General features: G+C 44.8%; 1 protein-coding gene across 4 annotated transcripts in view; it reads left to right on the plus strand.

Annotated features, from left to right (window-relative positions):
- The window catches only part of JMJD1C (jumonji domain containing 1C), a 389,821-nt gene that overhangs the window by 230,423 nt on the left and 146,310 nt on the right, over positions 1–13,088 (plus strand). For all 4 annotated transcript variants that reach the window (XM_040361986.1, XM_040361984.1, XM_040361985.1 and 1 more), the window contains one exon: positions 7,815–7,928. In XM_040361986.1, coding sequence (XP_040217920.1) covers positions 7,815–7,928 — 114 coding nt within the window. The remainder of the gene's footprint in view (positions 1–7,814; positions 7,929–13,088) is intronic.

The raw sequence follows: 13,088 nt of genomic DNA on the forward strand, positions 1-13,088 counted from the left end.
AGAGCTGTAGTTCATGGTGTACTACATGCTTTCTACATATGAGTGTGAATCTTACCATGTGCAATGCAAGTATTTGGCTGAAATAGAAGTTGGTCTGTAGTAGCGATTTGACTTGCTTTGATAGGCAGAGGTGCCATCTAGATAAATAAAAAAAATGGATTGTTGCAGATGATGCCCAAATCAGGAATTTTGTGTGTGGTTATTGGGGTGGCTACCTACGTTTCCTCTAATGCCGTAAAGCAGCGGTCTCTGCCTTTTTTCCAGCTTTTGACCCATTTTCACAAAGGAGTGGTAAACTTGCTGTGAAATATTGTCATGTAATGATGGGTGTAAAAAATTTCTTCAAATTGTTGTTTTGTTGGTCCTTTAACTCCCCAGATGTTTTTTGAACTTAATGACCTGTGAGTCTAGTTTTCCACCAAACTATCTGTTGAGAAATTATACTGTGTGTTCTGGTTGCCTAAAGCGAATTTGTCTTGTCCTTGTGATGACTGAGAATTTAGCTGGCTGTCCATGGCTGGTTCTGCAGCTCGGTCCTGGCATTTTGCAACCGTTTTTAACCAAGCTTCTTGTGACTTCTACGGGCCTTCTGCCAGCTGTCATTTTATTGCCCCCTGATGTCTGCAGTTGCAGTTTGCTTGGAAAATATTACATAACAAAGACGTGTTCTGTGCAACTTTGAAAACATTTGTTTGCATAGACGTAGTTCCGATTTTCTTTATACAATTAACAATTTGTCCTATAGTAGCTATTCTATTGGATCGGACTACGCGGATCAACCTTCACTTTCAACAAGCTTTATAAAATTTGGCTGCCCATGACCATGTTTTTGTCTTTGGACCACTTTGGTAGGTCCTGACCAATGAAAACCGGGAACATCCCACAGGATATAAGGTTTAATCTTCTTTTTTTTTTTGTCCCATAGTATAGACGTCTATTCCCCATTTTAGGTTTTGTTCTTGTGCAAGTGTTAATCATTTGGCTTGGTTAAAAGAGACGTATGGGATTTTTATTGATCTTGCTTGCCTAGATGGATACAGCATCGGCCTCCTACCGGCTCCAAGGCTGATAACTGAGCGATCAAACACTGCTGATCGCTCAGAGCTCCCTGAGCAGAGAGCTGGTGACTGTCGGTTGCCACTGCCAGCTCTGCCCCCCCCCCCCCAAGCCCTGGGCTGCGGAAGGGGCAGCTCAGGCTCTCAGGGGCTCGCTGAGAGGCTGAGCCAGGTGACGATCCAGACATGTGGAGGGACCACGACCATATGGTCACAATCTTTCCTGAGCCTGGACCGGCTCTGTGACAGCGGGCTTCAGCTTGCTGTCTGCTGAAAATGGGTCACAGGTGTGCAAGGCAAACTGCACTCCTGTGATCTACAGAAGTACAGCCAATTGAGCTTTGGCTGTACTTGTCCTTTAAGAGAAAATACACAGTTCTTATTGGGACCCATTCCTACTATTGCATTGTGTTATATATCTTGGATGTGCTGACCTGCAGTTTCCTACTCGAGCCCATTGCATGGAGAACTTCAAAATATCACAGCAACACTTGTATAAATACCTGGTGAGATTTGGAGGCCGACCTGTGTCTTAATATTGATCCTCCTCACTGTTATGGGCAGTAAAACTAACCATATAGTGAGTGTCAAAAAGGGACTGCCAAGCCTGTGACATGTCAGAATGTGCATACCAGGACGCCATGGGTTCCCCCTGCCCTTCAAGGCTATCCATAATCATGTCCACAGTCATACACTGTAGTACCTTCCTTTGTGTATTTCCGCTGGCTGTGAAACATGCTCAGCCAGGTGAACAAGTTCAGCCAGTCTGCTCAATTACATATCTGTTACTGTTTGTAAATGAAGTGTGCTTTGAACACAGATTTATGATTATCCTTTGTATATATTTTGCAACACCGAGCAATTGCATAAATTTATACCAACACATAATTTCCTTTCCTTGTTATGGCATCGGATGCTGCCAGGTCCAATTAAATCAAAAGGTAATAAACCACTAGTATTCAACCCAGATTAAAGTGTGGTGAACCATTAAAATTTCGTCCCAGTTCAGTAGGGGCCGTCCGAGATTCAAACCATGTATGGTTTCATACGGAATGAAATCGCTGTGTGAACGCACGTTTTTGAGTAAAAAAAAAAAAAGCATCAGATCTGGTCGGTAGATGTAGAATATACTGTATATGTAATTGTAGACTTTTTTTTGAGTCTTGAGCTTGACTTTGGCCTTTGTGCCTCCCATGTCACCCTGTTGATCCGAGTGTGCAGTGTTGTGAGGTCAGGCAACTGACAGTCCATATGGTGAAACTCTGTGATGTGCTATGGAATTGTAAATGAGTTCTGGATTTGTTCTGGACATCGATCCAGTTTATGTGGTTGCATTTAGTACTCGGCACACTTTCAAGGCACGCTAGCCTTTTTGACCTACAGCTTTCGTTGTTCACACTGAGCTGTCAAATTTCCCTTGATCTCTGACCTTGCGGCATTCCAGCTAACGCACCCGTACTCATTACTCCACTATTTACATAAGCTCAATGGCTGTTCCCTTTTTTTTTTTGGCCCTGGTAGAATTGAGATCCAACCACAGACGGGGCAATTGCAGTAAATATAGATCTCTGCCCCATATCCGTACTCATTACTCCACTATTTACATAAGCTCAATGGCTGTTCCCTTTTTTTTTGGCCCTGGTAGAATTGAGATCCAACCACAGACAGGGCAATTGCAGTAAATATAGATCTCTGCCCCATATGTTTTTAATGGGGCAGTTGCCTTCTAATGCCTGTGGGCAAACTGGCAGATGCATCTTTGCTTCATGTGCGCTGTTGCAAAAATATTCTTTGGAGAACATCGAGAAAACAGTCTGAAAAATGAACCCATTTTGTGCCAGCCTATTCTCGTACTTGTCCTTATCTATTTTCCTTGTTTCAGGTCAGTATGTTTTTGCAGTTTCCAAACAAATGGCTTATCACTCAGCCCTTGGCCCTGTTCCTGGGAGCCATTTTCCTGTGTAGGAAAACAAACATTGTCTGAAACTGTGCTTGCGTACACGCAATGGCAGTTGTAACACGTGTGTTATGTAGAATAGATTTGCATGGAATTAAGAGGTACCGATGAAATGATGGTGTTTAGCATGAATAGGTAAGAGATTTATAGCCATTAGGTGTGTTTTTATAGCTGAGCTTGGCGTAGGGATCTTTAGAAACGTCATCCAAGAAGAATATTGCGCTGTGCTAACCATTAAAAAGGGCAAAGTTGGTCATGTTGGCCAACTGTTATAATAATAAAGGGATACAGAAATAAGGAAACCACCATAATGTGATGTGTACTTGGCTTTTTATTTTCGGGTTGTTTGCTGTTTGCGTCTGCACACGGTTACTCCAGTTTTACTCTGCCCTCCTGGGAAAAGAGGCTTTTGAAATAATTACATCATCAATCTGAATACACAAATGATTCTGGTCAGCTGTGGCTCTTCTTTGTCTTATCTGTCACATGCTCATTAGAAGTTTTGTTTTATGGTGAGCTCCTGTTGCTTGCTGTCAGTGGCCGGTTGACCTGAGCTGTGTCAACAGGACCTGGTTAACGATTAAGAATTGAGCCCAGATTTGCATGTTATCTCAGACAGTACAGCTTGAGTGAAAGACAATATACGGAAAAGCACATTGGGCTCAGATTAGACATATCTGGCATAATAAAGAACACCTCCCTTGTATTCCAAAATGGTGTATGTATGCGTTCCTCCAGAGTTCAGAGGACTCCCTGATTAAAAAGTACGATGTCTAATTGCGCGTTGGAGATCAACCTGTCCACAGTTGATGGATTGAGCGCTTCGTGCTCCGTGTAATGACATAAGGGTAATTGGATATAAAATATGAAAGCAAATATAGGGCTTTGTTTTATAATGTTTTGAAACTTCAACAGAACAACTCTGATTTTAATGCTAATATAAAGATTGAAATGAAGAGTGTGGGGTTTTTATGGGGCTAAGTTCTAGAGCAGTGGTTCTCAACCTTTTAGTGCCGTGACCCCTTGATAAAATTTCCCAGGTTGTGGGGACCCCTAACAGTAAAATTATTTTCGAAGCGTGTGTTGTCAGCACCCAAGGCAAGACAAGTAATTTGCACCCTTAACCCGCGGACATTTAGCTCTTCCTGAGTCCTTTTAATGGAAACTATAATTACAGGTAGTGTTGCTGTCTCCAGCTTCAGTGTCCCCGACTTTGTGGTGTCTCGTAGCAGTGACACCTATGCCGAAATCAGGAGATGGGGTCTCCTCCAGCCCCTCCCACTTCACATTCCTCACCAGTCAGCTGAGCTCTAGTCTCTGCCCCCCAGCCATGCCGTGATCTTAATGAGCGCCTGCGAAGAGGCTGAGTGGGCGGCCGCAGGCTCCGGAAACAGCGCGGCTGGGCATCCACAGGCTCCAAAGACTGCCCTGCTGGGCGGCCGCAAAAAGGCTGGGAGAGCGGTGCGGGCTTCAGGAACAGCCCAGGAATGCGGTGACCCCTGCCAAATCTTTATTCGACCCCCAGGTTGAGAACCACTGTTCTAGAGGAATTCCAGGCGATTTCTGAGGACCCAGTGGCTATGTCAGTCCACTGGACTATGTCTATGCAACTACGACTAACTTCTCACTTTTGGGGGGGTGGTAATCTGAGTGCAATAAGGTGAAATTGACAGCCGACACTGTGAGATGGATAGTTTGTTAGTACAGAGTGAGTACAAGACATTGGAGAACAAGTGCTGGCAGTTTTATGTTTGTAATTGGGGGAAATTGCTCTTATACAAGATGAAGCCCATGTGAAACATGCCTTAAAGTGGTTGTAAACCTCGGACATGAAATATGAACCACCAAAAGAAAAATTGGTGACGGGGAGGAAGCTTCAGCTGATTGACAGCCTCAGCTCTGTTCCTGTGTGAAGAGGGGTGTATTCCTTTCCTCCAATCAGCTTTCAGAGCTCTACTCACTGAGCTCCGCAGAGTGTAACTTCAGCTCTCTGCCCCTTTTTTTCCTGAAAGCGCAGACCAGATTTATAAATTCTTGACTTTATCTGCAGTTTTCACTACAGTCAAACAGGTACAACGTAGGTAGGAAGTCTTATTTAATCTCTGTGTATTACCTGAGACCAGTCACTTCACTTGGGTATATGTAAGGGTTTAAAACCACTTGAAGTATCACTGTGCCTCTTGGTCTTTGTAGATGAAGGATAATTATCTCCAGGTTTAAGCATACTATCTGTAGAACATGACACTGTGGTTTAGAAAGTTAAAAGATAATTACCCGTTGGGAAATCCTGGCTAAGAACGCACACCTTTTTATATCCTGCTATGTGGAAACCACAGTCACACCCATATAGCTGCAGAAAATACAACAATGCTTGTGTTGGTGAAGTGCCACATTCCTCCCGACTTGCTGCCCGCACACAAGGTAGAACATTGCTCTATACATCCACTACTTCTGGACTAATATTGCAGTACGGTGAAAAGGGCAGCCATGATGGGCAAAGTACTGTAATCCATCTGGTGGATTGGAGAAAAGGCAGTGCGAGAAATCTGATTGGGTTCATTTTGGTGTTTTTAATGCATGTTTTTTCTTTCTTTCTAAGCTTCACTGGTGTGCTGTGTGGGGGTTAAACTTTGAGCAGTGCTTCTAAAGGAAAGAATAGCTCATTATCACATGCGGATATTTTTCTAAATGGCAAGCTTGATCAAATGGCCAGATGTTTTATTGCCTATCCTTTAGTGAGCAACCAGCACGTTTTCTGCCTTAATTTCCCCACATTGCACTGTGAGGATGAAAGCGAGAATCTGGTTGCTATAGGCAGCAATTATTATTATTTTTTGGTAAGATAATGGCGTCATCTAGCAAGGTACTTCTTTGTAAGTATTCCCTTAAATGTCCATATATGTTGAGCATAAGTGCTTGGGTAGCCAGGCATTGCCAATTTACCATGAGATCCTATGTGGACCTTTCCCCAACTTGGCCAAGAAATCGTTGTGGTCAGCATGCTGTACCGGAATCATGCGATTTTCTCATTAGAGCTTGTAATTTGCTTTCCAGTTAATCCTTTCAAAACCTGTGCAAGTCCAAGCGCCATCTGATCTCTGCGGCCAACGTTCGTCAAACTGAAAACCTATCTTGCTGTTTTATCAGATCTCAGGATAATACAGTACATTTTGGGAAACGTTGAACTTCTCCCTTGAGGCAAGGCCCCTCTTATGTCCGTTGCCACTTGCCTTTTTCATGCTGAGCTAAAGCTTGATATGCGATCCTTGGCATTGAGCCTTTGAAGCTGCACACACCGAGGTGTACATTTCAGCCAGAAACCCACTAAGATCCTAGGATAAAACGCTGATCTCACTGTACTTGCCTAGGGTATCAGATGCCCCATCAGACGTGTGTTAGTGATCATGCCGGGCCTCTGTAATATAGAGGCCACAGTGACACTTTTACTGCTGACCTTGTATTATTCCTAACCCTGGCTTCCTGCTTTGTATTATAGTTGTGTTCCTTCTCTGGTAATGTATTCAGATATCAGGGCAGCAAAAGTTTGTCCAGAATAACAGGCTGTCTTGTATATATGGTCTCTTCGTATCAAATGCATGGTTTTCCACATAGAGAAAAAAAAGTTCCGAACCTTTATGGTTTGAAGGAACATTTTCAGTGTGGTGTTTTTTCTTTAATTTATTTTTTATTACAATATGATGTTTTTAAATTCAGAAAATACTACATTGTGAGGAACTTATCATATAACCGATAGGATTAGTGGCCTGTCCAAACAGTTTTTTTATTTAGATATGCTACCCCTGTGCCTGCATCCTGTATAACAGACTGTGACAGTTTTGCAAACATCTGCAATGAATTTATCTTTGTATATGCTGTACGTCTCCCCTTAAAAGAAAAGTCTATCGAGATGAATCTGTTATGCCTTGTTTCCACTGCACGGAACGGTTCGGGTCAGTAAGAATGGAGCGGTTAGAATGGGACCGGTCTATTCTTGTGAGCGTTTCCACTGCAAATCGGACCGTCAGGGACCATTCAGGGTTTAGAAAAAATGCCTAGCGCGTCCACCAATCAGGGGAATGTATTGTATCTCCGCCCTAATGGAACCGTTCCATTATCTATGGCCCCACATCTGACGCAGGACCCAGAATGGTCCGGTACGGTTCGGTTTAATGGCACACTTTCATAATGGAAACACCCAAAATAGCGAACCGTACCGAACCGATCCGCTCAGTGGAAACGAGGCATTAGATTGTAAGCTCACAGGAGCAGTGCCCTCCTAACCCTATTGTATTGTTGCTGTACTGTCTCCCTTTATATTGTAAAGCGCTGCGCAAACTAGTGTCGCTATGTAAATCCTGTATAATAATTGTTAGACTGTCCTTGCTGCCCATTACTAAACAAAATGACCTCGGTACTTTTGACTAACTTGCCCGGTAAGATTTGACTTTACTGGCTGCATTCTGGGTCAGCATTTGAACAGTTTGCATTTTTCAAGAGGAAATCTTCAATGGTGGCCAGCATATCTGTGTCTGTAGAGATGCCCTTTGAAGCTGACCATACATGGCTCATCCCTGTTGCCACCATTCAAAAATCAATTGTCAAAATCATAGGAGCCAGGTGGAAAATGGTCGGCCGCACCGTGGCTGCAATCACTTTTCGGTTATTCAAAGAGTTGCGGGTGCTGCCAGTCAGTATAACTTTTAGCCAAACGTATAACTTATGTGACGATGGATGAGTAGCAACAATGTATTTGATATTATTGGTAAAGAAAACTAAATTTCTCATTTCTATTTGTTTTTCAGGCTTTCAAGCCCCTGGTTGGAAAAGGTGCATACAACTCAATTACTGCAATAGAATTTTTAGTGGAGAGACATCTGAAGTTTGCAGCCGACGATAGTGCCTTTCAGCCCTATCAGGTAAACAATCTGGATGAAGGAAAATGTACTCTGTTCTCATGGCTGTGTCCTATGAGGTTTGCTGTATTAGATGTGTTGGCTCGGGGAACCTCTCGGGTGATAAGCTTGTTTATGGTGCTGATTTTAAAAGGAAAGTTCGAGAAACATATGATTTATGGTCTACAAGCTGTTTAAGGGTTTCTGCTTTCTAGGGGATGGGTGGCAGATAGGAACTAGTCATTTATCACCCTGTGACAGATGCATGAGATTAGCAGCAGGATTAGGTTTGTCCCTGAAACTTTGCTACAGCTCATAGTGTGCCTAGTCCTTATTCGTCATTATTAAAGAACCAGCAATCCTAAAATCCAAGTCTTGTTTAACTTACATACTTATGAATGGGATTAAAAGCTTTTTTTAGGTAAAGTTCCCATGTCTGGAAGAAGATGATATACTTGGCATTGCATTTGTACCTGGATATGCGAGGAGCCTTTTTGTTATGTAGGCAAATGCAACCTTTTGTTCCATGCATCCATAAGGCCGAGTGGTAGATGCCTGCAGTGTCTATGAATAAACTTAAAGTGGGGGTTCACCCAAAAAAAAAAATTCTAAGATTACATCCAGCATACTAAAGACATGTAAAGTATGCTGGTATTTTTTTTTTTTCTCCGTACATACCGTGTAATTGTTGTTTTCGCCCAGGCTTCCGGGTTCTGATCACTGCGGGATTGGGCGTTCCTATTGAAAGCTTAGCTGATTGACGTCTGGTGAAAATCTTCCCATGTCGCATAAAGTGCGTCACCAGTTTTCTGTAAATAGCCGACATGCGAGTCGGCGCTATACGGCGCCTGTGCCCGCAGTGTAGAGCTGACTGCGCAGGCGCCATATAGCACCGACTCGCAGGTCGGCTATTTACAGAAAACTGGTGACGCGCTTTATGCGACATGGGAAGATTTTCACCAGACGTCAATCAGCTAAGCATTTAATAGGAACGCCCAGTCCCGCAGTAATCAGAACCCGAAAGCCTGGGCGAAAATAACAATTACACAGTATGTACCGGGAAAAAAAAAAATACCAACATACTTTACATGTCTTTCGTATGCTGGATGTAATCTTAGAATTTTTTTTTTGGGTGAACCCCCGCTTTAATGAAATCAGGGCAGTTGTGTACACAGAGATGCCTTTCTATCCGCAGCAGAAACTTCAGTTGTTTCCATCAATATAATACATTCCAAGAGTTCTAATCTTTCCACCCAAAATATTTCATGCATCCCAAAGAACGTGCATCCTTGGTCTTCTAATTATGATTAGCTGCTGCAGTCTGAGGTTGCCAGTTGTCCACCCATTGGTTTCTTCCAACATTGTCTAAAGCAGGGGTCTCCAAACTTTCTAAATAAAGTGCCAGTTTACTGCCGTTAAGACTTCAGGGGGACTGGACTGTGGCTAGTGGGAGTAAACAATGCCCAATCTTTTCTGTTGGGGGAGAAATAGTTTTTGGCATTGGGAGGAATAGCGCCCCATTTTTGTTGTTGGTGGAAGGAATTATGCCCCATCGTTGCTGTCGGTGGTGGGAATTAATGCCTCCAAGGGCCAGATAAAGGCAAGCAAAGATCTCCACAGTTTGGACACCACCGGTCTATGAAACCTTTTTTAATTCACATGCAGTGACAATTATCCACAGAGAAGCAATTTATAGATAGATATTTTCTCTTGATAATTGTTGCTTGTGAAACACCTTCGGTGTTGCTAAACAAATTTAGCTGGATGTGACTATGGGCCCTTTCACGCTTGCGGACAGTATGTCCGTATTTCATCCATCCGTTTTTGGATGAAATACGGACATGCATGTATCCCTATGGGATAGCGGGTGTCAGTGGATGAACATCCGCTGACACCCGATCTCATCGGTCCCCTGTATGGTCTGATTTTACAGATCGAGGAAAATCCTATTTTTTTCCATCTGTCTGCGGATTGGGTGAACACTAAGGATGAGCTCTGGCGTGTTCGCATAGAACACGTGCAGAGCCCGCCAGGAAGTGTGCACGGCGCTGCACTAATAACAGCCAAGGAGACATTTCACGATCCCTGCAGCCAAGCATCGGGACAATGTCTCCCTGGCTGTGATTAGCACAGCGCCGTGCACACTTCCTGGCGGGCTCTGCACGTGTTCTATGCGAACACGCCAGAGCTCATCCTTGGTGAACACGGACAAAGGGTCCGTGTTCATCCGATCTCCCGATAGAGGAGAGCGGAGATCTGACAGGGCGGTCCCTGCACAGTGTGCAGGGACCGCCTTGTCATCTGCCAGCTCAGCGGGGATCAACGGAACGATTCCCCGCTGAGCAAGCGGATAAGAAATGTACGGATCCTCACGGGAACCATACATCTGAAAGGGCCCTATTGCTAACAATGCTGCTTCAGACATTGCAGCTTGATGACCATCCACTTAGATCAGCCCTCAAAATTTCCACTCGCCTACTAGCATTTGGCGAGTGGATTTAAGCTGGGGGCGAGTGATGACAGGGCTGCATGACCAATGTCCCTTCAATCTGTGCCTACACTTAGAGTCCCGATGAGATTGGCGGCCGAAGAGGAAAGGTGCATGCTTGGGAAAAGTAGTCTGGTGAGCCGCGCACAGGCAGAGCAGTACACAGGTGCTCTCCTTACAATTCTCATTAAGCCATGGGACCTAACAGTATGACCTCTCTGAGCCTGCCCCCCTCCCCCGGGCCCCGACCAATGTAGCTGGAGAGCAGAAAGTAATGAGTGAGGTGGAGGATTGCAAAAATTACCACTCCGGTGCAGCGCTCACTGAAAGTTGCCCTGACATGAGAGCGGCAGCCTTCTAGTTTGTGCAGTTTTCTTCTCCTTGTGCTCTATGTAAGTGTCCAACAGTTTAGCCTGAGCACTGAACAGACTGGTCTCAATGTGTGCTGTGCGCTGTCAGTGTGCGCTGTGCTATGGTGTCAATGGCTGTGCAGTTGTGTGGATCTCAGCGCTGGATTGTACTCCCTCCCGCTGTGCTGCAGCTCCTCTCTGCCAGCCTGAATAAAAGGGGGAAGTGGGGGCATGCAAACGTGGAGCCGCACACACAGGCTCCTGATGATGAGATGAATGGGAGAGAGAGAGAGGATGGATGGGAGTTGCAGAGGAGACAGCAAGAGAATGGGGAAGAGACCCAGTTCTAGTGCCCTGTCCCTCTGGTCTGCCCTCAGTGCCCTGTCCCTCTGGTCTGCCCTCAGTGCCCTGTCCCTCTGGTCTGCCCCCAGTGCCCTGTCCCTCTGGTCTGCCCCCAGTGCCCTGTCCCTCTGGTCTGCCCCCAGTGCCCTGTCCCTCTGGTCTGCCCCCAGTGCCCTGTCCCTCTGGTCTGCCCCCAGTGCCCTGTCCCTCTGGTCTGCCCCCAGTGCCCTGTCCCATTTTGTTAAAGTTGTTGTTGGTAATATTTAATTTTGTAACTTGATTCTGCATAAAACATTGTCATTCCATGAGATAATCTACGAGGGCGTGTTTACGGGTGCAATTAGGCGCAGGGCAGTGTATGAATTAGGTGGGGCAACTGGTGGCGAGTAACTCTTGAGGCCTGGCTAGTAGCTCAGGACTTGAAATTTTGAGCCCTGACTTAGATAATGTTCATGTAACACTGAGGAGAGGATCTTTCTGAGGCAGCATTGGCACATGTACGCCCCTCTTAACTGATGAATTTCGTAGTCCCCAGGGGCACAGTTGGGTGGGCATCCCTTTTCCATGGATGGGGAAATTGCTATTCAGTGTTACAACTTTCTCTAAGAAGGTGAATTCTCAAGCAGCTTGGTCTACAGATGACATTCAGCATAGTGTTTACTGGCTTTCAACCACTGACAGGCCACTGGGATTTTGCTCCATGATTTGGCAATGTTTTTTCCATTGGATAGCGAAGTTATTTTACTGTATATCAGTTTCTATTAAAAAACAAACATGAATGAAGCCGGGGGTAGGCTTCATGCACGTGGGCGCATGAGGCCAAACAATGTAAATTGTGAGTGTATTTTTGCACCCAGGAGACACAGCTTTAGCCAGCCATAGTAATGAAAGGTTGTATGCGCCATTCTCGCAATAAACCCGTCTACAGGCGTAGATCTCTGGACACACAAACTGCATTCAGAGATTTAGGCTGCATTCACACCTTAGCGCAGCGTTTTGTACAGCGATTTGCCGCGACAAATTGCAGCGTTTTTGCCGCGACAAAACGCTGCGTTTTTTACCGCGGTTTTCGCTGGAGGGGTGATTTACACATTGTCGGCTATGCCGAACGCCAAAGCCGCCTGAAAAAAAGGGTCAGGGACTTGTTTTGAGCTTCAGGCGTTTCGGCGTTCGGCGTGGAGATGTGAACCATCTCCATAGAGAACAATGTTAAATCAGCCCTCCAGCGTATTTCAGGCTGCAATAGCGTCGGGCTTCAGGCGTAAAAAACGCCTAGGTGTGAATGGAGCCTTATACTCCATACATGTGTTTACACAAGTGCAGGGGATGCCCAAGAACAGCCATTTGTTTATGGGCATCTGTACTCCGCTGCTGTCTCTCAGATGCAGAAATGTGCCCACATATTGTGGTATTGCCTTATACTTGGGAGTTTATAGAGAGTACAGGTTAAAATTTGAAATACAAATGATGCTTATGCCAGACAATAGAATGTGGTCTAAATCTTTGTCATCAGCCCTGCAGTAAAAGACATATGAAGCGGCGGTTGGAGTGTTCGCCGGAGTCTGGGTAAAGCGAGAGCCTTATGGTCTGTGTATTGCTAGCTGTATATCGGTAAATGAGGTCATGTAATATACTGTTACATAAACACTGCTAGTGCTATGGAGAGATAAAGGCCATTGTGAGGTGATTGAAGGAGCTGTAACTTGCATCCGATGGAACTGGTTAGCTGTAAATTAAGTTCACAGTATGAGGTCTTCATGAACCGGAGATGATGATGTGAGAAGATGGAGGAAAATGATAGCTATTTTCAGGTTCTCTGTACTTTGCTCTGCATTCCTCTCATTTAGGTATAGTCCTATAGACGAGGCCATTCCTCTTGTTTGGATTGCCTAGGCCAGTGTAAACCTGGCCATACGCAGAATGAAATTCGTTTGATTCCTGTCGGATGAAATTCATTCTCTGTTTGGCTCTGTCAAAAGACTAGGGAGAAAATTCAGGGTGTAA

The sequence above is a fragment of the Rana temporaria genome, chromosome 8 (genome assembly GCF_905171775.1).
Source record: "Rana temporaria chromosome 8, aRanTem1.1, whole genome shotgun sequence".
NCBI lineage: Eukaryota > Metazoa > Chordata > Amphibia > Anura > Ranidae > Rana > Rana temporaria.